The following is a 20480-nucleotide window of genomic DNA, read 5'->3' as shown; positions in this document are numbered from 1 at the left end:
CAGCTTGCGAAAGTCAGTTCTCTCCTTCCACCACGTGGGTCCCCAACCACCTTAGATCCTCAACGTTGGTGGTAGGCACTTTGTCCTCTGAGTCATTTCACAGGCCCAGAAGCAAAGTATTCACCCTGGCAAAAACCCTGCTCATTCTGTAGTTGCTGGGTGTGAAGTTTTAAAATACCATTAAAGTTAATGATTACAGGCTCGATGGGGGCTTTTCTATCCTTACCAGTATTTCATCTGGCTCTTTTAACTGCTTAGTGAAGAGTGCTAGAAATCTCCACCAAGGACTTTGAGTTTATGCGTTCCCTTGTTTTCCATTCTGTCAGTTTTTGTTTCATACCTTTTGAGGAAAGACTGAACAAACATTCATCCTCATGATATATATTCACGATTATTATATTTTCTAGATGAATTAGCCCTTTCATCATTTACATTAAGATGTCCTTTTATTTCTGATAGTATCTTTTTCCATAAGATATACCTTATCTATTACCTAGTCTTGTTACATAAATTGGTTATATGATTACATGTGTGTGCCTTTAAATTTTAAGTCTATATTATGTAGGCATCAAATACACAGGCCTTACCTTTTTGTCTGTTGTGACAGTCTCCATCACTTTATCAGAGACTGTAGCTTATTTGGATCTAAAGTACTCATTGATGTAGGTTGCCATTTTATGGTTTGTCTTCTGTGGTCATTTGTTTTTATCCCTCTAACCCCCTTTTCCTCCTCACTTTTGAATATAATAGTTATCTTTATGACTCCATTTTAATTCACATTTCAGTAATCAATACCATTTTGCATTCAGGGATAAGTTCATGGATGCAGTATACATTCATAACATTCATAAGAAACTTAAAATTAATATTTTACAACACCCCGTGAAATCTAAGGGCCTCATAACAATAGACGCCAGCCTGCCACCTCTCTTCCCATGTGTTGCATTTTCTTATGTCCTACATGCATATACATAATAAACCCCACAGAGAAATACTATTTTTCCATTAAGTAGATATACACATTTTAAGTAATTAAGAGGAAAACTTTATATTTGGTTATGTGTCAACCACTTCTAGGGCCTTTCTTTCCTTTCTGAAGATCTATGTCATATGGTATCATTTATCTTCAGCGTAATGGTATCCCTTAATATTTCTTGTAATTTATGGCTTTTGGTGACCAAATATTTTCTTTGAACTGTAAAAACATCTATTTTGCCCTTGTTGTTGAAGGATTATTTTTAAGTGCATATGAAACTAGGTTGACAGAGGCTCTTTTTTTCTTTTTTCTTTTTACCTTTTAGCTTTTTAGAGAAGCAGTTTCACACACTGATACATTTCCTAATGAAATGTCCTCAGCCATCCGTGCCGTTCCACCACACACAAGCGGGTTATTCTTCTCTGCTTGCGTCAAAGTTCTCTCTCAGCTTTAATGTCCGATATTTTTTTTTTTTTTTTTTTTTTTTTTTTGGTTTTTCGAGACAGGGTTTCTCTGTGCAGCTTTGCGCCTTTCCTGGGACTCACTTGGTAGCCCAGGCTGGCCTCGAACTCACAGAGATCCGCCTGGCTCTGCCTCCCGAGTGCTGGGATTAAAGGCGTGCGCCACCACCGCCCGGCTAATGTCCGATATTTTGACTGTGGTGTACATGGCTCTTAACTTTCTTTGCATGTACTTTTCTTGGGATTGTTGAACTGTTAGAATCTTTTATGGTTTTCACCACTATTTTTTCCTGCCTTGCTTCTTTCTCCTCCTCCTGCTAATCCAGTTGCATTGATGTTAGGTCATTGGATACTGTCCCACACATCACAGAAAGCTGTTCATTTTCCTCTTTCTTCTTGCTAGTCTTTACGTTAGCAGACCCTAGGTACTTATTTTCAAACTCACTCATTTTTCTTTTTTGTGGTTGTCTCTACTCTGTTGTGAAGCTTTTTGTTGTAGGTGTTATACTTATCAGTTTAAAGGCTTTGATCTGGTTTACATTCTTAAATTCTGTTCACATGTACTTTTTCCTTATTGTAACCACATTTCTGACACAGCCAAAGATCATCTGTTAAGTCTAACGCCTGAGTTGGTCATTTCAGCTACTCTCTATCCATTGCTGTTTTCCTTAGGACGGGTCATATTTTACTGTTTCTTTATGATAATTTTGATTGCTTCTTGCATATTATAAACAGTGTAGTAGAGCAAATCTATATTTTGTTATATTCTGATCAAGAACAGGCTCACCAAATAATTAACTTGGACTAAAACTAAAACTCTCTTTTTTTTTTTTAGGTTTTGTCACATCTACCTAATCTATTAATGCAATTTCCCCCCTTAGTTTGTGTGCACATGTGTGATGTGCGCATGCACATATGTGTGCATATGTGTGCAGAGGCCAGAAGAGGACCTTGTGTGGCCCGCTCTATCATGCTCTACCTTATTCCCTTTGAGACAGGAACTCTCACTGAACTTGGAGCTAGGCTGGTGACGAGCACATCCCAGGATTACTCTTTTTCTCTCCCTCCCATCTGGGGTTATTGGCACATGCATGACCATGCCTAGATTTTAGTTGGTGCTGGGACCCAAACTCAGGTCCTTATACTTGAATAGCAAGCACTCATACCCACTGGACCTTCTCCCCAACCCTTGTTTTGTTTTTAAGCTTTCTGATCACGATTTCTTAACATTTTTGCACCCACATATTTTGATTGTTTGGATAATTTTCTCCTGGTTTTTCATTTTGTTAAAAACAACTTTTTAACTATTTAGTTAAAATTAGTTAAGAAAACTAGCTAGCTGTAGTAATGTGTATCCATAGTCTTAACACTTGGGAGGCTGAGGATAACCTGGGCTACATAATGAGACCTTGTCATAGAAACAAAGAGGCTGGCAAGATAGTTCAGCAAGTAAAAGGTGTGTGGCCAAACTGAAGGACCTGAGTGCAATCCTTTTACGCTATCATCTGTTGTTACATGCAGCTACCATAGTCTCCTAAACTATATATATTGTGCCTAATATATTATCACCTTTTACATATAACTTTATTTTGAACATTTTATTATATTTCTAAAGTCTATTAATACAACCCTTGTTTATTAATGATTACTAGAAGATTCAACTTTCAGTCTTCAGAACAAAACAGTTATGTGCTGGTCCCTGCATCCCTTTAAAAGTAATGTATGTGAGAACGAATTTGTTTTGCAATGCTGGGACTCTTACCCAGGGCCTCTCACTTGCTAGGCAAGCACAGTTACTGCTAATCTTACCTAAGGAAAATAATACTATTAACATAGTGTAATTGTTTATTGCCTCATAATTTTATTGGTACAATTTAAAATTTACTCTCTGTAATTAACATTGTCAACAATATTTTCTCTTAACAAATATTAATTACTTAAATTATATTTAATATTTGTGTTAACTGAATTTTATTATATATATATATATATATATATATATATATATATATATATATATCTCCATTTTAAAAGTTTCCAAGGTATCTTATTAGATTATCCTATTGACTTCTTTGTTTTAATGAATGGCCATCAGTGATAGTATTTTTTGATTAATCATTTTAGTAGATTGTGAATAAGCATTATTGAAGAGTTCCTAGCTGATAATTTGTCTTTAGATCTGGTACATGAACTACAAATTTGTTTGACATCTAGTTATTGACAATCTTTTCCCCCACTTGGAATTTCATAGTTACTAAAATCTCATGCTTATAGAAAAGAGTCTGAAGTGATGCAAAATTAACTTTCATCATTGTTATTCTATCCCCTTTAAACAATAATTTTGAATGTATTTTAGACTATTTGAAGTTCCAAAATACTGCAAAGTTCCCAAGTACCCATCACCAATTTTTAGTACTAATAATAACATCTTTAGGATTTTTTTGTTTTGTTTTGTTTTGTTTTTCAAGACAGGGGTTTTCTGTATAACAGTTCTGGCTGTCCTAGAACTTGCTTTGGAGACAAGGTTAGCCTTGAACTCACTGAGATCCGACTGCCTCTGCCTCCCAAGTGCTGGGATTAAAGGCATGTGCTACCATCGACTGGCTTGGATTTTTTTAAAAATTATTTTATGAGTGTTTTGCCTGTATATATGTCTGTGTACCAAGTACGTGCCTGGTGTCTATGGAGGCCAGAAGAGGGTGTTGAATCCCCTGGAACTGCAATTATAGATAGTTGTGAGCCATGTGTGGGTGTTGGGAATCAAACCCTGGTCCTCTGGAAACGCAGTAAATGCTGTTAACTGCTGAACCATCTTTCTAGTCCAAAAATAATATCTTCAATGACAATAATGCACAATTAAACCCAGGAAACAGTACATTTTCATACAGTCTTTGTCCAGTGTTCCCCAGTGACAATTTTTTTTGGTTTGTCAAGACAGGGTGTGTAGTTTTGGTGCCTGTCCTGGATCTTACTCTGTAGACCAGACTGGCCTTGAACTCACAGAGATCTGCCTGGCTCTACCTCCTGAATGCTGGGATTAATAGTGTGTGCCACCACCACCCAGCAGACAATTTTATCTATAATATAATACATTGTCAAAATCAAGGAATGGGCATTGATGCAATGTTATTAGCTAGGCTACAAATAGTACTAGAAAGGCTCCTTAGAGGATATAATATACTGGGTCGTACATTTCTGTTACAGTTACAAGTAAGAGACAACACCATATGTTGGATAAGAAAAGAAGATTGAAATAAAAAATTTAGTAATTCATTTCCAAGCTCTACTGATGATGGATAATCTTGGGCAAATTAATTCATCTGAATTTCAGTTTTCATGTTCGTAGGGCTTAACTTATAGTGTTGATATGAGAATTGAATGAGAAGGATCAAATAATGAGGAGTAAACAAGAAGTGTCTGAAGCCAGTTCAGTAAATGGCACTTTAAAGACATGGAGAAAATGCTACCCAGCCTTGTGGGGTCTAATTTCTTATGAGTGTCTCATCTCCCTATGTAACATACAGAAAAGCAATGCCTAGCAGGATTTTAATTTTGTGTTGTTAAGAGATTACCAAGTATGTGAAATTCCAGCTGTTACTAAATCTCCAGGAAATGGAATCACAGAATGTTGGAACTAGAAGAACGAATAGGTATCCCCCAGCAATCCTTCCACTTTCAGAAACTGAAGATCGTAGAGATTAGGGAAAGAGCAGATGTGCACAGCAGTATTCTCAAATCAGGGCATGAACTCTGGTTATCTAAGTATGCATTACATGCAGCACTGCATCTGTGAGAAGGACATGCACATGAAGCAGCTGCAAACTCCAGTTGTGGAGCAGCTATACCTCCTCATGATGGGAGAGTGAAATGAAAGCTCTCCATTTTGTACTACAGAATTCTGTACTGTAATATTGCCTGATATTAAACTTTAATTCTCTCTTCAGGGATTGCAAATATTCATCCTCTACACTGTTCGAACAAAGGTATTTCAGAATGAAGCTTCTAAAGTGTTGAAGTCATTGTCGTCATCCTTTGAGAGAGTGAAGAAGCCATCAATGCCTTCAGTAACCCCATGGGGACTGCGTTTGAGGATGTACAATATGCTCAGGTCCATACCGACCCTACATGAACGGTTTAGGCTACTAGAGCCATCTGAAGTGACTGAGGAAACATCATTGTCTTGAAAGTGACCAAGCAAAGTCAAGGGCCTAATAAGACTGTTACCTCTGACGGTCTTTTCTATCCAACTCCTAAGAATTGTATCTGTTCATGTTATTCTCTAGTTCTCCTAGAATGTCTACCTAAAGACATGTTAAAACTTGCTGTTTATTATCACAGGAATAATGGACTTGGTAGTTTTTTGTGGTTTTCACTAGACTATTATGTGAATCAAGTCAAGAATCCAGTACAGTATTCAAGATGACCATTGTTATGTCATTAAGTTTGCATGACACACTTTGACAATCATGTAGAACTTAGACAAATCCTTTTACAGCTCATTTAAAAAAGACATGAGGAAAAATTACCTTCTAGAACAAAATGACTCCTGATAAGTACAGGGAGTGGCTTGCACACATTATGCTTTTGCCGATGAAGAATTTGTCAACCAGTTTCACCTCTAGGAAAAGATTTTTGTTGTTCTTGTTGTTGTATTAAAAAATATGTTTTGTGACCAAATAATCAGTTCTGTAAGAAATGGATAGAGATATGACTTAGTAGACTGGTAAGCCTCTAGTTATTTACTGCACACACACGCAACACACACACACAATTATTGATGTAGTGACACTTGGACTCAGAAAACGAAAAAAAATGCAGTCACAATCATATGTATGGCTTTTAGAAGCTCTAGGTATTCCTAGAACTTCAAACCGCTGAATTGTGAACGGCTTCCACTGGAGTGGGGAACACCCCACTGGACTGAGGAGATACTGTCTTTGAATTGTTGCTTTTGTTTTGCCATAAACCAGGCAGCTGGTACGAAGGTAGGAACTAAGGAAGTAACAAATTCCATGTGAACTTGGCATAGCCTCCTCACCATTCCCCAAAGACTGCATTCTTTCTTTAATTTTATTTAACTCATTTAATGTGTATCTGCTTTTTAGCCTGCATGCATGTCTATTCACCACGTACATGCAAGGGCCTGTGGAAGCCAGAAGAGGGGTCAGATCCCCTGGGACTGGAGTTATAGATAGTTGTGAGCAGACACACGGGTGCTGGGATTTGAACCTGGGTTCCTCTGCAAGAGCAGCCAGTGCTCTTAAATGCAAATCCTTCTCACCATTCCTCAAAGAATGTGCATTCTTACAGAAATGGTTGCAAATGACAATCGGATTCCTGGGCAAACCAAGACAAGCTTCTTTGATCTGTAGTATAAATGAGACCTTGTGGGAGAGCAGACAAAGCGAAGAGAAGAAAGTACAGAAGAAGAGCAATTCTAAAGGGCCAGGACTCTCTGTGGGATTGGACTGCTACACCTAGATATGGGCTGGACACAGAGAAAAACGTAAGATGTGATTGACTCAAATTGGATCAGAGTAAGATGTGATTGACTCAAATTGGATCAGATTCGGGGGGGGGGGGGGGCGCCCTGGAGAGATGGCTCAGAGGTTAAGAGCACTGGCTGCTCTTCTTCCAGAGGTCCCGAGTTCAATTCCCAGCAACCACATGGTGGCTCGCAACCATCTAGAATTAGATCTGGTGTCCTCTTCTGGCCTGCAGGCAGAATACTGTATACATAATAAATAAATAAATCTTTAAAAAAAATTGATCAGATGAAAGTATCTCTTAAGTAAAGTCCTGTATATGTGAAAAAAAAAGTCACCAAAAGCTATATTCAGCCAGAGGATGGGATTTCTCTTTTTCTTGGTGGCTATACTTGTTTCTTTGTTGTTGTTGTTGTTTTTTTTTTTCAGTATCTTTGGAGTATACCAAGTAAGATTCCATACAATGTTCCTTTAAGTGTGCAAGGTCCACACGCAATGGTGGAGACTCATTCACATGAAACTCTGAAGTCCTACCATCAGGAAACCATTCCTCTGGTTTGAACCTTTACCTGGGGTGGTAGTCAGCAGTCTTAAGGTCTGGTGATACAAATACAACCCAAATTTAGATTAAAGGTTAAAGGGAATTTCCTGGCTTAATAAATGTAAAGTCCAAGGGCCAAGTTGGCTTCAGATAATTTTCTATGCTCCATTTGTTTATGGTCCCGCCTTATCTATTAAAAACAACTATTTTAAACTTTCAAGTGTCCTGGCTTGAGACATGAAATAATGCATGGTAACATTAACTCCAGGTCTAGTTAGAACAAAGGATAGTAATAATATATCAGGATTCTTCCCTGCTTCCTGTCTCTGTGTGTTTATCATTGTTCTCAAATATAGCTATTAACTGGCACTCCTAACCCTACATCCTTAAGGTCTAATAAGAAGGGGGATTTCATTCCTCTTGGCAAAGCACAAGATAAATCCTATTGGGCTTTTACTTCCTGTTCCAGCGGGAAGCAGCACTGCTGGAAACAGAGGACCTCTAAGACAGATCATTTATTTTACCTCCTTAAAAAGCACAGATGAACACCAGGTGGTGGTGGCACATGCCTTTAATCCCAGCACTCAGGAGGCAGAGCCAGGCAGATCTCTGTGAGTTCAAGGCCAGCCTGGTCTACAGAGCGAGATCCAAGACAGGCACCAAAACTACACAGAGAAACCCTGTCTCGAAAAAAAAACAAAACAAACAAACAAACAAACAAAAAACACAAATTGAGACCTGCTGCAGACGGCCACAGAGAAGCAAAGGGAGGAGACGATTCTTTTCTTAAGTCAGAGATGTGAAGATATGAGCTGGAGCTGAAAAACACTTCTTTCCTGTAGTGTGAGCTGGAGACAAAGAATCAACCAGCTTTCACTGGAGAAAGGGCAGAGAGGAACCTTGGCTGCCACCCCATCCTACCCCAGGGCTTCCCAGCACGTCTCATATTGGATGCAGTCAGCAAAAAGCCAGCAGAGACAGGGGTCTACGGAGCACAGGAAGCCCTCTGCACCAGAGTACAGTGGGCAGGGAGAATCTAGGACCGACAGGTCCAGAGCTGGTGTGTCCTACCCAGGACATGTGCGTTGTGTTAGAGAATGCTGGTGTAGTACTCACTGTGAAGGAAACTAGGGATGACTTGGATTGACAGATGTTTATTAAGCACCGTGAGTAATGGACAACTACATCTCAAAAGGGATGCTGATGGCACTATTTAAAGGTCCACTACATCTGACAGGACGTGAACATCTGTTGGCAAATAAGCCAGTCTAAGTCTGATCAGTCACTTTCCTTGTCTGAACTGGGTTTGAATGGGACCATCCATAGGGAGAGCAGGAAATAAAATTTGTAGTAAGGAAGACTCGGAACTGGTTTTCATGCTGTTGCTGTTGTGTACAAGCAGTTTCTACTTTCCATGGTTTCTGGTTACCTTGTGTGATAACAGTTCCTGGGTGCTCTTTTTTGCAGTGTCAAAGGAAACCAATCATTGACCTTTGGGTTTTCTTGCCTGCATCTTAACTGACAGTTGAAAGTTCACTGTTCAATTGCCACTCTGGCTTGCTTTTTCTCTTATCTCTTCCACCTTTAAGTTTATCCTGCTCGTTTTTTCCTGTCTTGTCAGTAACAAAGGGTAATCCTTCTCAAGCTCATTGTTTCATTTAGAAGAACTGGGCATACTTTGTAAACATTTGAGAAGTTGGTAACAAAAGTAGCAGCTGATACATCAGCTTATCAACTCCTGGGAATGTCTGTGGAACCTCACTGATGTGGTGATCAGATATCTTCCCATTTCTTTCCCCAGAGACGAGTTCTGACATGATGAAGGAGTCGCAGGCAGCTGGGTTACAACCACCCAATGCAACAATGTCCATTTAAAAAGGCTTTCACGAACACATATAAAATCAAACACTTGCCCCAAACACCCCAAACAAACTGATTAACAAATGAGCAAAGGACCTAAGTAGACCTTTCCCAAAGATGTCGTAAGAGCTAACATGTGAAATGGAAATCAAACCACAGTGGAATATGACTGCACACCTGTTAAAGCCACCTTTCTACAAAGGGTTCTGAGAGATAACTAATGTTGGTGAGGATGTGGAGAGAATCTATACACACTGTTGGTGGGAACGTAAATTAGTTCAGCCATTATTGAAAATGGCAAGAATATCCCTCAAAAACTAAAAATATAAATACCATAAGATCTATCACACCCCTCCCCCGGCATATAGCCTAAGGAAATGAAATCAGAACCTGTATAGATATCTCTACTTTCGTGTTGAAGTAGTGTTCTTCACAACAGTAAAGCTAATAAAACCATCTAATTATTGTTTTTTTTGATGTTTGGATAAATTTGTTATAGCATATATGGATTGCTTTGCCTAATGAGTTTGTATCCAGTTAAATTCATTGTAAATTAAAAACACTTTATTAGTGAATTTAATATGCCTAATGTAGCAAGTACTATAGCTTAGCCTACAGGAACATGTCCAGACTACTTACATTCACTGACATTTGGACAAAATCACCTAGCACAGGGCTGGTTTTATAATAAGGTGTAGTTTATTGACTATTATAGGATATGCTGGACAGTACATTTTTTCACTGTCATGACTGTGTGGCTGTGGCTTGTAAGCTGAAGCCCAACATTTTGAAATTTTCATACCATGAATCACTTATCCAGGAAAAGATCAAATTTCAAATCTGAAGTATCATTTTTACTAGATTCATATTGCTTTTGTACAGAAACTTTAAGTTGAATGACATCATAAATTGAAATTTTACATATTGTTTGTACAGTGTGATATTACTCAGCCTTCAGAAGAAAGGAAGAGGCATTGCTGTTTGCAGCAGCGTGGATTACTCCAAAGAACCCAGTTGCAGAGATACTGTATATAATTTCAGGTCTCTGTGGATTCTAAAACACAGTCACACCCAGGGTGAGAAGAGAATACTGCACCCAGGGGTTGGGTGGTAGAGGGGAAGGTGGGTTGTTTGCTGCAAACTTCCAGCTACAGACTGGAGAGTTCTAGAACTCCACTGTACAGCAGCAGGGGCACTACAGCTAATGGTAGTGTACTGCTCTCACGACAATGCTGAGGGTACGTCACAGAGTGGTTTCCCCAGCTCTTCATGCACTTGGTTTCGCACATGCATGGCTGTGAGGAGATGGATAAGTTAGCATGTGTATTGTAGTTGTTTGTCTATGTCAATATACAATATATCACATTGTATACCTTAGGTGTGTAATTTGTATACTTTATTAAAGCTATTGAATAATCATCTTCACAAATATTTTCATAAAATTAATTTTCCATTTTCCCTACAGTCCTTGTCATAACTTTAACAGTAAATGAAATCATACTATGTTTTACTTACCATTACATACTAAATAGTCGTCACCACAATAATAACTGAATATGACATGAATCATTAATTTGCTTCCCTCTTGTCTATTACATTGATTTCAATATTTAACACTGTAGGAAAAGCTATGAATAAATGGATACAGATACAATTTTTCCTTCGTTTAAATAGCTTCCTTAAGATAAATTCTCAGTACTTGGATAAATGTGTTCAAAGGTAATAACGTGTCTTTAGCAATTCTGGGAGGTGGGTTTGCTCTTAAACAACCCCGTCTTTGCAGAGTTCAGAGACCTCCAGAAGAAGATTTTAATTCCTTCTGAGGACGGCTTCCCCAGGACCCAAGGGCCTCCCATGAGGCCTTGCCTCTTAAAAGTCCTGGTACCCACCTCCTCACATAAAACGCCACACTGCCAAGTAAGCTTGCAGTGAACATCTGGAGATCTATGCCAATTGCAAAGCTAGCTGGCACACAGAGGCTCTACCTATCAGTTTTCTTTCCCATCCAAATATGTCTTTACTATCCACTAAATCCACTGAACTTCTCATCTACTTAAGAAATTTTGTGTTTGTTCCTTCATGTAAAAAGAAAACATTTCATCTGATTTTTGACTATTATGAATCAAACTTTTACATCATTTTTGTATAAGTCTTTACGCTAACATTTTATTTGCTCTTAAAATATTGCATGGTGTTGTTGGGTCACAGAGTAATTGTATATGGAACTTTATTTTAAAACACCTTACTAAAACAAACAAACAAGCAACAACAGCTGAGGTGTTGTCTAAGGTGGCTGACCCATTTTACAATAGCAATGTAGACATTTAGCATTACCTTGTAAGGTTCTGATTTGTTAATTATTTCAGAAAGTGGAAGTAGTTATAATTCATTTTTAGCCCATTGATCAGGTTTCTGAATACCAGCTCTTACATGGAGATGTGGAGTGTGTGTGTGTGTGTGTGTGTGTGTGTGTGTGTGTGTGTGTGTGTGTGGTAGAGCAGGGTGGCATGATCCAATGCTGCTGTCTCTTACAAGACATTCTCAGAGACCTATGGCACAGTTCCTATCTACACTATCCCCAGTGGAGCTTTGCTCCGTGTGCAAGTAGAATCTTCACAATTTGTTGGACTTTGATACGCGTTACCATGAAACCGTGATACAATCATGGAGACTTTATGGACCGTGGTGATAATAAACGAAGATGATCCCACTCCCCCAGTACTCACTAGGCAGCAACAGAGAAGGCAAGTGTTCTTCTAGACTAAGGGTTTGGACTCAGTTACAAGTTATGTGATTTGAGATAAGAGTGCAAGACGCTGGAAAGGAATAAGCAAGACAAGGCAAACTCCGAATCTCCTACCACCGCTAAAATCCGTGACTGTAAAGGTAGGCAGAAATTATTCTTAAGAAAAGATTACCCCCAGTTAAATAATGCATGAGTATAACATCCTTAAAACACACAAACAACAGTGCTAAAGGCAGAGCCAAAGTCCTCCATGGGCCAGCTATTAAATCCACAGTCCACTTCTCTCCAGTTTACTCTGGTAATGAGACCTCTGTGTTTCATCTAGATGGAAAAAAATATACTCAAATTATATACCTCTAGTCATGATATGTTTTTCACACAGATGGTATAGGGCACTGTGGCCACGTCAAGGACCACTTTGAAGTTCCATAGATATGGCATTATAGAAAGGGTAAGAAGGAAGATTAGAAAAGGAACAAGTCTTCCAGAGAGAAGTAGGAACGAAACCAGAGCATGAATCTAAGTTTTCAGTTCTCTCAGCAATAAATCCCTAAACCCTGGAAGTATCATGTAAGACATAACAGTGTTAGACTATACCACTTCACAGTGCTTATTTTTTCCTGTTGTTGTTAAAAGAGATTATTGGGTGACAGTGGGCATCCACTGGAGTGCTGAAATTCCTGGCACTCAGAATACAAGCAGATGTGTTCAGCATAAAACACTCACTCAAACACTTTAGACACAATACATTGCTCTTAATAAAGAATAGTGGAAGCATTCTTGAATTCTAATTGCTTAGACACTAGCCTGGGGTCAATCTTGTAAGCAGTCCTTTCTAAAGACTGAAATCTTTTGCTACTCTGGTAACTCTTTTTGGCACGCCAAAATTACGTTTTGAGACGTTCTTTGTGCATGCAAAATGTTCTTGAGGTTTAAATATATCAGTATGTTTCTTTTCAATGTTCTACACTTTTCTCTTGAAAACAAAATATTAATGGGTATGCATGTTCTCACGTCCAAGGTTTCTCTGCTACACTCCTCTTGTCCTAGGGTCTGATCTAAATTTAGGAAGAGTGGCAGAGGGAATTTTACCTGAACGCATAGAAATGTGGCTTTAATAACTCCAAGCCATCAGAAAGACAGCAGAACAGGGCTGGAGAGATGGCTCAGGGGTCAAGAGCACTGGCTGCTCTTCCAGAGGTTCTGAGTTCAATTCCCAACAACCACATGGTGGCTCACAACTATCTGTAATGGAATCAGATTCCCTCTTCTGGTGTGCTTGAAGATAAGACAGGTCACTCTTTTACATAAAATAAATACTAAAAAAAAAAATTAATACTGGCATTGTTTCATTAAAAAAAAAAAAGGTCAGTGGAATACTATTACCTGACATCAAATTTCTCTGAATCTGTACTATTCGGTTTAAGTGGGAAGCATTGAGTTCCCAGAGAAAACAGGGGAACCTTTTATTCCATCAGTAGGCCCCTGCTTCCCAATCCCTGAAAGTAGCTGCTGAAACAGCGTTACACGCAACTGTAAAAAACATTTATAGTGACAAAACACTTTTAAGTAAACGCTACAAACTTCAGGGATCAGTCTGAGGCTGATCCACCCAATGCAAACACCTTGGAAAAATGAACTTAAGCGATTGTAGGGTATGTTCAAATCTTTATTCCCCCCCCCCCAAACCTTCTGGGATCCTTGGTTTTAATTTCCATGTTTTTGTCCTTCTCACCCACAGGTGTGCCCCCTGAACGCCGCGGCCTTCCTAAATGTTTGGGTACCTCCCAGCTCGCGAACTGACTCATCAGCATCCCTAACACTCTTTTCGGCACAGCGTGGGCGCCCAACAGTGAATGAATGAACGGATTCGTAGAAAGAAGGCGGGAAAGGGGTTCGTTTGGTTGTGTTTTTTTTTTTTTTTTTCACTCCGAGATGTGTGACTGACTCGCTGACTACGACAGCCACACACCGACAACAAGGCACCACACCGTTTCGTGGGACAGCCGCCCACGTCCAACCAGGCTCTCCGAACCAGCACCAGCCCAGCCGACGGCGCCCCGCCCAGCGGCGATGAGTTAGGAACTACGGGCTGTCCGGAAAACCGGAAGTGCTGGTAATCCTCCCCTCCCACCCCCGCCCCCCGCCCCCGCCCCGCGCATGCGTGCCCGCCTGGACGGGCTCGCACTTCCTCCACCCGGTCATCCAGTGAGGAAGCGGGGCCGCTCACCCCACGCCGCCGGCTCTTGGCCCCCCCCCCCTCCCCGGGGCGCCTCCCTCCACCGCGCATGCGTTCTGGGCGGGCCCGTTCGCTTTAGAGGCGGGGCGACGGGACAGGGTTTTTTTTTTTTTTTTTAAATTTTTTTTTTTTTTTTTTTTTTTTTTCCTCTAGATTTCATTTTCTTTGGCTCCCGCCCCTGCTCGTCCCACCTGCCACGTACGGGGCCCGCGGCTCTCGCTAGGCTTGTTGGGTGTGTGCGATTGGCCAGGGCCTGCGCAGCTAGCTCCCAGCTCGGCGGCGAGGCTTCGGCTTCGGCTTCGGCTTCGGCTTCTTCGGCGGAGGGCGGCCCAGCGAGCGGTGGCCGGAGCCTCCCTTGCTGCAACACTGCGGCGGCGGCGGCGGCCTCGCAAGCGGCCGGGTCGGCGGGAGACAGCGGCCTCGGCCAGCGGGTAGGGCCGCCGGAGCCCCGCGTGCCGCCGCTCTCGGAGGAAACCCCGGGGCGGCGGCGGCGGGGGGGGGGGGGGAACGGAGACCCGGGCGGGCTGGAGGGCTTCTGGAACCTCCCAGCGCCCGGCGGCGGGTGGGGCCGGGCACCGTGGGAAGGGGCTGGGAGTGAGGGGACCCCGGGGAGGCCGCCGAGCCGCCCTGCGCGGGGGAGGGGCGGCCGGGAGGGGGAGGGGAGGGCGCCCGGCCCGGCCCGGCCCGGCCCGGCCTGGTCTGGTCTGGTCTGGCTTGGAGGGCGTTTGGACCGGCTGATACCCGGGTTCTGTTCCCTCGGGGGTCCCCTCCCCCCCAAAAAAAGGGTGGAATTAACCCGAGTTGAGGAAAGGGGATTGAGGAGGGCCCCGGGGCGTTGGGTGCCTCACCCTGACTCAAGAGTGGCTTGGAAGGTGGAGAGTTGAAGCATTCCAGGGAGAGAAGAAAGAGGGGCTTTGAGGAGGCTCTGGAGCGTTTGGGGCCCAACCCCTAGAGTGGTTTGGGTGGCAGATGGACCCCAAAGGGAATACGTAGATGGGGGTCACAAGAGGGAACCCCCCAGTCGGTCCTACGCTGTCATGCTTGGTGTCCTCGAGAGGCCTTACCCAGTTTTACTGATGACAGTTCCTAACTTTTGTAAGTTTTGTCTCTGGGCACTGTTGGAAGAAGTGTAGATACCTGATCTCAAAGGTTGTACACATTTAGCCATTACTTTCCTTTATCGTGTGAAAAGAGTGCAACCGTGGGGGAGCTTGAGCTCGCATAACTACGGGTGAAAATGGTTACCATTCTTGCTTACAGGCATGTCAGACAGATTTTGAGGCCTCTTGGCAGTTTTAGAATAAACAAGTTTTTTTTTTTTTTCTTTCTGTCTGTCCTTTTTAAGGAAGCTTAGTGGGTGTGTATTTGAAGCTTCTGAATTTTATGAGGGACTTACCCTCAGGGTAAGCAAGAGGAGCCTGAGGCTTCCCTGTTGATCATGCTTCCTAGTATAGGAGGCACGCTTTATGTCCTTGGACACATCGGTTTATCCCAGTAATCAGAAAATGTACTGGATGGAGGGCGGAGGGCACAGTAGTGGTTGAGTCACTTCTGGACTTCAGGAGTGGTAAGACAGCAACTAGATAGAGGTCAAAAAATGTCCTAGGGATCTATCTCACCAGCTGTTCTAGGAACTAATTCGTGTTCATCTCTACCTTGTTAGAGAAAAGGAGGACCGCACTTGAAAACCTGTGTGGATGAGGAAATAACTGTGAGGCTTGTGTGTTTACCTGAGATCACTACAACAGTAGGGGCAGCTTTTTGTAAAGACTGCAGGGAGTTTACAGTCACTAGGAAACACTAGAAGTGAGTCTGGGCCACCCCCGGCAGATGGTAATGATATGTAGTTTTTAGGTCCATTGGAACTCAGTGCTTCCCAGTCCCATCAGGGTATATTAGCAAGTACATTTGTGCTGGAACTTTGTCTTACTTGGGCTTACTTGGGAGTATATCTTGATATGAGGCGCCCCCTTTGGCCACATAAAGAAGATGGATCTGGAATTGACTTAATGTTCCAGCTTTCTTCTCCAAGTGCCTTTGCTCATCGGCCCCTTTGTTCAGGAAACAAAGCTCCTTAAGTAGCTTTTGTATGTCAGGTACTATTCTGGGTGCTTCTGGGAATATAGAATAACGTTTTACTGAAACTAAGCACTGGTCCTTTATATATTGCTAGTTTATATAGCCTATAGATAGAAGGCAGTAAATGCAGATTCATTGAAGATCTTTCTGTCGGGCTGTCAATGAAAGCATGGGGTATTTACCATCTTGTTAAAGTTACTATACTTTAGGACCTGGGCTATAGTAGGTGTTCTGTAAATATTTCTTAAAGGCAGAGAACAAATTTGGCCAGCAAGTGAAGAGTTGGTTCTATAGAGGTTTAAGTTATCACAGTCCTTATGAGAAGTCCATTGTGAGACTGATTAAAAAAAATACTATGTGCTCTTTGTATTAAGATAAGCATGGCATCCAGATTGTGGAACATAGTTCACTTTGTTCTACCTTGACCTTGTAGTGTTGTGTTTAGTTTTACTACCCCATTTCATTAAAGAGCTGCTAGTAAAAATGTAGTCTTCCCACAGGATGTGAAGGGGTTTATTCATTTAGGGGATAGTTAGATGGAAAAACTGGAGTATTTATGGGAGGAATGTTGGGGAATTTATATTTAAGAATCATGACATAACTTAGGATTGATTAAAAACTTCCCAAGTTGAATAGTTAGGTTCTTTGCTGAGTGAGGACTTTTCCACGCTAAAGGAACAGGACAGAATAATTGCAAGAGAAGTGCAATGGTAGAAATTCAGTCAGTTTTAGAGAAGGAAACAGCTGCCAGTAGTGAAAGTTCAAGATTGAAAGCAAAATGGCCAGTCGGAGGCTATGACCGCTTAAATGGCTCTCGGTGGCCATTTACTTGGATCAGATGAAAGAGTTGATGGTAAGAACATTCTGTGTCGATAGATAAGCATGTTCAGGAATTACTTGGCCCTGAGAAAAAGATATTAACCCATTATTTGATCCTAAATATGCATTTTTACGGTAGTAATTTGAATTATTAAAGGTCTTAGTGTTTAGAATTTAAGATTATAAAGACATAAGACAGTCCTACTGAATAACCTGAAATAAGATAGTAGGAGGAAAATAAAACCCAAGACAGGAAAATTCTATAGCAAATTAATATTAAGTAACTACTTCTGTCACTTTTTAGAGTTATTTTATGTGGTACCAAGTATTTATTGAGCCCAAAGTTCAAAATTATGCATGCTAAGCAAGCACTTTACCATTGATCTATATCCTTATCCCTTTTTCTTTCTTTTGAGAGAATCACCAGTAGCCTGAACTGCTCTTGAACTTGGTTTGTAGTTGAGGCGGCCTTGAGCTCCTGATCCTGCCCACCCTACACGTAGTTCTCTTTCTTCTCTTTACAATGAAGAGTGCACACCTGGAGAGATGGATGGCTCGGCTCTTAGGAGCCTGCACTACTCTGGCAGAGGACCTGAGTTCAGTTTCCAGCACCCGTACTAGGGGACTCACAACCACCTATGGCTCCAGCTCCTGGTGATCCAACACTCTGGCCTCCTGCAGCACCTGCACACTATTAAAAATAAATCTTTAAAAAAAAAATGAAGGAATACAGTCTAATCCTACACACCCACTCTGATTGGAGGTAATGTGGGTCGGCAGGTTAATAGAGTTGTGTAGCTTGTTCATGGATAGTTTTGTTAGAAAGCTCATGAGAATATTACTCATTTGTCCTTTCTCTTTGAGTTTCCAAAATAGGAAATTAGAAAAAGTACTCTTGAGATCTTATTTAGGAAAAATAGGAGGTTCTAATTTCATGTTCATACATGCCTCCTCTCCCAGGTTAACATTAGAGTTGTTTGAATAACTGTTATGTACAAGACCTCTTCTAGACTCTAGGAAGGTAGCAAACAAAACAGGAATTTCTGTATAAGGAAGAGGACAGTAAAAATTAAATAACGTCTCATGGTGTTCAGTGTTTTGAAGAAAAATAAAGCAGGTGAGAAGAAGATAGTGATGAGAAGCCATTTTAAGTTAGATTGTTAGGGGAAAACTCTTAACAGATGACATGTAATTAGCAATCTGGTTCCATGAGGGGTGTGAAAAGATTTGAAGGCAAAGGACAGTAAACACAAAGCCTTGAGTTGGGAGGGGAATCTTAAACATTGGTGTAGCAGATGTGAATAAGGGAAAGAAGTAGGAAATGTGGTTAAATACTAGGCCAGAGGCTGGGTCATGCAGAGGTTTTCTGTTTCTATGGGAATTCATTGGAAGGTTCCAAGCATAATGCCTTTAGATTTTATTTAAGAACAAACTTCTGATTTGTTGAAAATACAATGAATGTGGATGGAAGTAAATAAGCAGACCATTTGAGACATTTTAAAATAAATCAGACAAAATATTGAATTGTTTTAAGGGAGCTGCAAGGTCTTTTTTGTCTTGTGTTACTAGAAGAAAAGAGTTGCCACTAACAGATATGAAAACTTCAGGAGAGGCAATTTTGGGGGTTAGAAGATCAGGAATTTACTTTTAGACAGATGGTATTGGTATTGTCAGTTAAGTAGAGTAAAAGGATACTATATATAATAATAGACATTACATTAATAATAAAATGCTTCCAGACCATTTAGAATATATGTTAGCAACAAGACAGGCACTCCCCCTCCATACCTTCAAACAGGGTTTCTCTATGTGATAGCTCTGGCTGTACTGGATCTCGCTTTGTAGACCAGGCTGGCCTCCAACTCAGAGATCCGCCTGCCTCTGCCTCTGCCTCCGGCCTCCTGCCTGGGCCACCACCGCTGGTTGTTAGGCACTTTCTTAAGGGTTAACATTCTACTGCTTTCTACTTTTAATGTGTTTAGTCATCAAAACTATTTTTATTAGTTTTTTCCCTACAGTTGTATATATAGAGCATCCTGGAGTCCACCATGAACGGACAGTTGGACCTAAGTGGGAAGCTAATTATCAAAGCTCAGCTTGGGGAAGATATCCGCCGAATTCCCATTCATAATGAAGATATTACTTACGATGAATTAGTGCTAATGATGCAGAGAGTATTCAGAGGAAAACTTCTGAGTAATGATGAAGTTACAATAAAGTATAAGGATGAAGGTAAGAACATTTTTAAGATCTAAATATTGTAAGTGCTCTTTTGCCCATTTTTTTAGTATACTATCTCCTTGTCCCCCCAATCTTAAATGGCCACTTTCTTTTATTTACAGTTTGCATAGTTTATACAAGTCCTTTGTTCACTAAAAATGTAATTATTATTAAAAGGGATTGTCTGACATTTTCACAAAAAATACTTTCTTTCTCATCCTGCCCAAATTTCCACTACATGTTCAAAGGTGAAAGGGATTCTCACTGTGTACTGAATGAAAAAGGATTTCTTTAGCAACCACATATGGGAAAGCTGGCTTAAACAGAGGCAGGTGTCTGTGTTGTACATCTTTATTTTTTCTCTTCTCCTTTGGCAGGGTCTTAACTATGTAGTCCAAGACTGCCATGGCCTTGAGGCTTGCTGCTCCTGGCTAGCTGTGCTTTGTTGCAGGAGTTTTCAGTATGCATTGTGCTGATATGCATTGTCAGTTGATTGTAGGCAGTGCTCGTGGGCTCATTGGACACAACTATTTTTTACAGAGATAAATTTTGCTTGACAAATACATCATCAAACATGGTAGAATTATTTAACTCTTTGATTAGGCTTCTTTGTTAACGTCGCTATTGATATTTTCTTTTTGGGTGTTTACCAATGTCATTTAGCATTGCTGCTTATACTGTCCTTGCTGAAACAGTGTCATCCCCTAATACCTCTAACACTGTTTTTCCTGATTTTCTTTTTATCACTAACAGCTACTTCTCTGTGAGGATTGCCTTAAGTCATGACAGTTATTATTATAGAAACCTTACGTTCTTGGTGGTTCAACATTGAAGAAATCAAGAAGGGTTATCTAGCATCCTGTGATTACCCTGAGCATTAACATCCAGCATGCAGATGGACAGAGTAGGAAGAGATTTCACTTGCTAGGGTTTGAGATGATGTACATCGGTACACATAGTGTTGATCAGAGCCTGGTCACATGACTTTGCTGAGCTACAGATGGAAATTGTTCATCCTTTTGCACCTATTTTGTATAGCTTACACATTGTAAA

The 20480-nt window shown here is 40.9% G+C and overlaps 2 protein-coding genes and 1 long non-coding RNA gene across 11 annotated transcripts in view; 2 read left to right on the top strand and 1 right to left on the bottom strand.

The window, feature by feature from the left end:
- Adgrg7 (adhesion G protein-coupled receptor G7) overlaps positions 1–5926 on the top strand; it is a 54978-nt gene extending 49052 nt beyond the window's left edge. Inside the window, exon 16 of the mRNA XM_052740898.1 lies at positions 5382–5926. Within this exon, the coding sequence (XP_052596858.1) occupies positions 5382–5621 (240 nt within the window). The 3' untranslated portion in view covers positions 5622–5926. The remainder of the gene's footprint in view (positions 1–5381) is intronic.
- Positions 1–14612, bottom strand: part of LOC128112113 (uncharacterized) — a 37356-nt gene extending 22744 nt beyond the window's left edge. For 5 of the 6 annotated variants that reach the window (XR_008218847.1, XR_008218848.1, XR_008218845.1 and 2 more), the window contains exons 1-2: positions 14501–14612; positions 5964–6123 (exon numbers count right to left, since the gene is read on the bottom strand). This is a non-coding gene — a long non-coding RNA (uncharacterized LOC128112113). The remainder of the gene's footprint in view (positions 1–5963; positions 6124–14500) is intronic. The other variant, XR_008218849.1, reaches the window with a different exon arrangement.
- Tfg (trafficking from ER to golgi regulator) overlaps positions 14433–20480 on the top strand; it is a 29111-nt gene continuing 23063 nt past the window's right edge. Inside the window, exons 1-2 of one of the 4 annotated variants that reach the window (XM_052740902.1) lie at positions 14433–14740; positions 19212–19439. In XM_052740902.1, the coding sequence (XP_052596862.1) occupies positions 19256–19439 (184 nt within the window). In that variant the 5' untranslated portion in view covers positions 14433–14740; positions 19212–19255. The remainder of the gene's footprint in view (positions 14741–19211; positions 19440–20480) is intronic. The other 3 variants (XM_052740901.1, XM_052740900.1, XM_052740899.1) reach the window with 3 other exon arrangements.

This window comes from Peromyscus californicus, unplaced genomic scaffold, assembly GCF_007827085.1.
Source record: "Peromyscus californicus insignis strain IS unplaced genomic scaffold, ASM782708v3 Scaffold_16__1_contigs__length_79575227, whole genome shotgun sequence".
NCBI lineage: Eukaryota > Metazoa > Chordata > Mammalia > Rodentia > Cricetidae > Peromyscus > Peromyscus californicus.
Note: the sequence above shows the minus strand (reverse complement) of the source record. Positions and strands in the feature narration are given on the sequence as shown.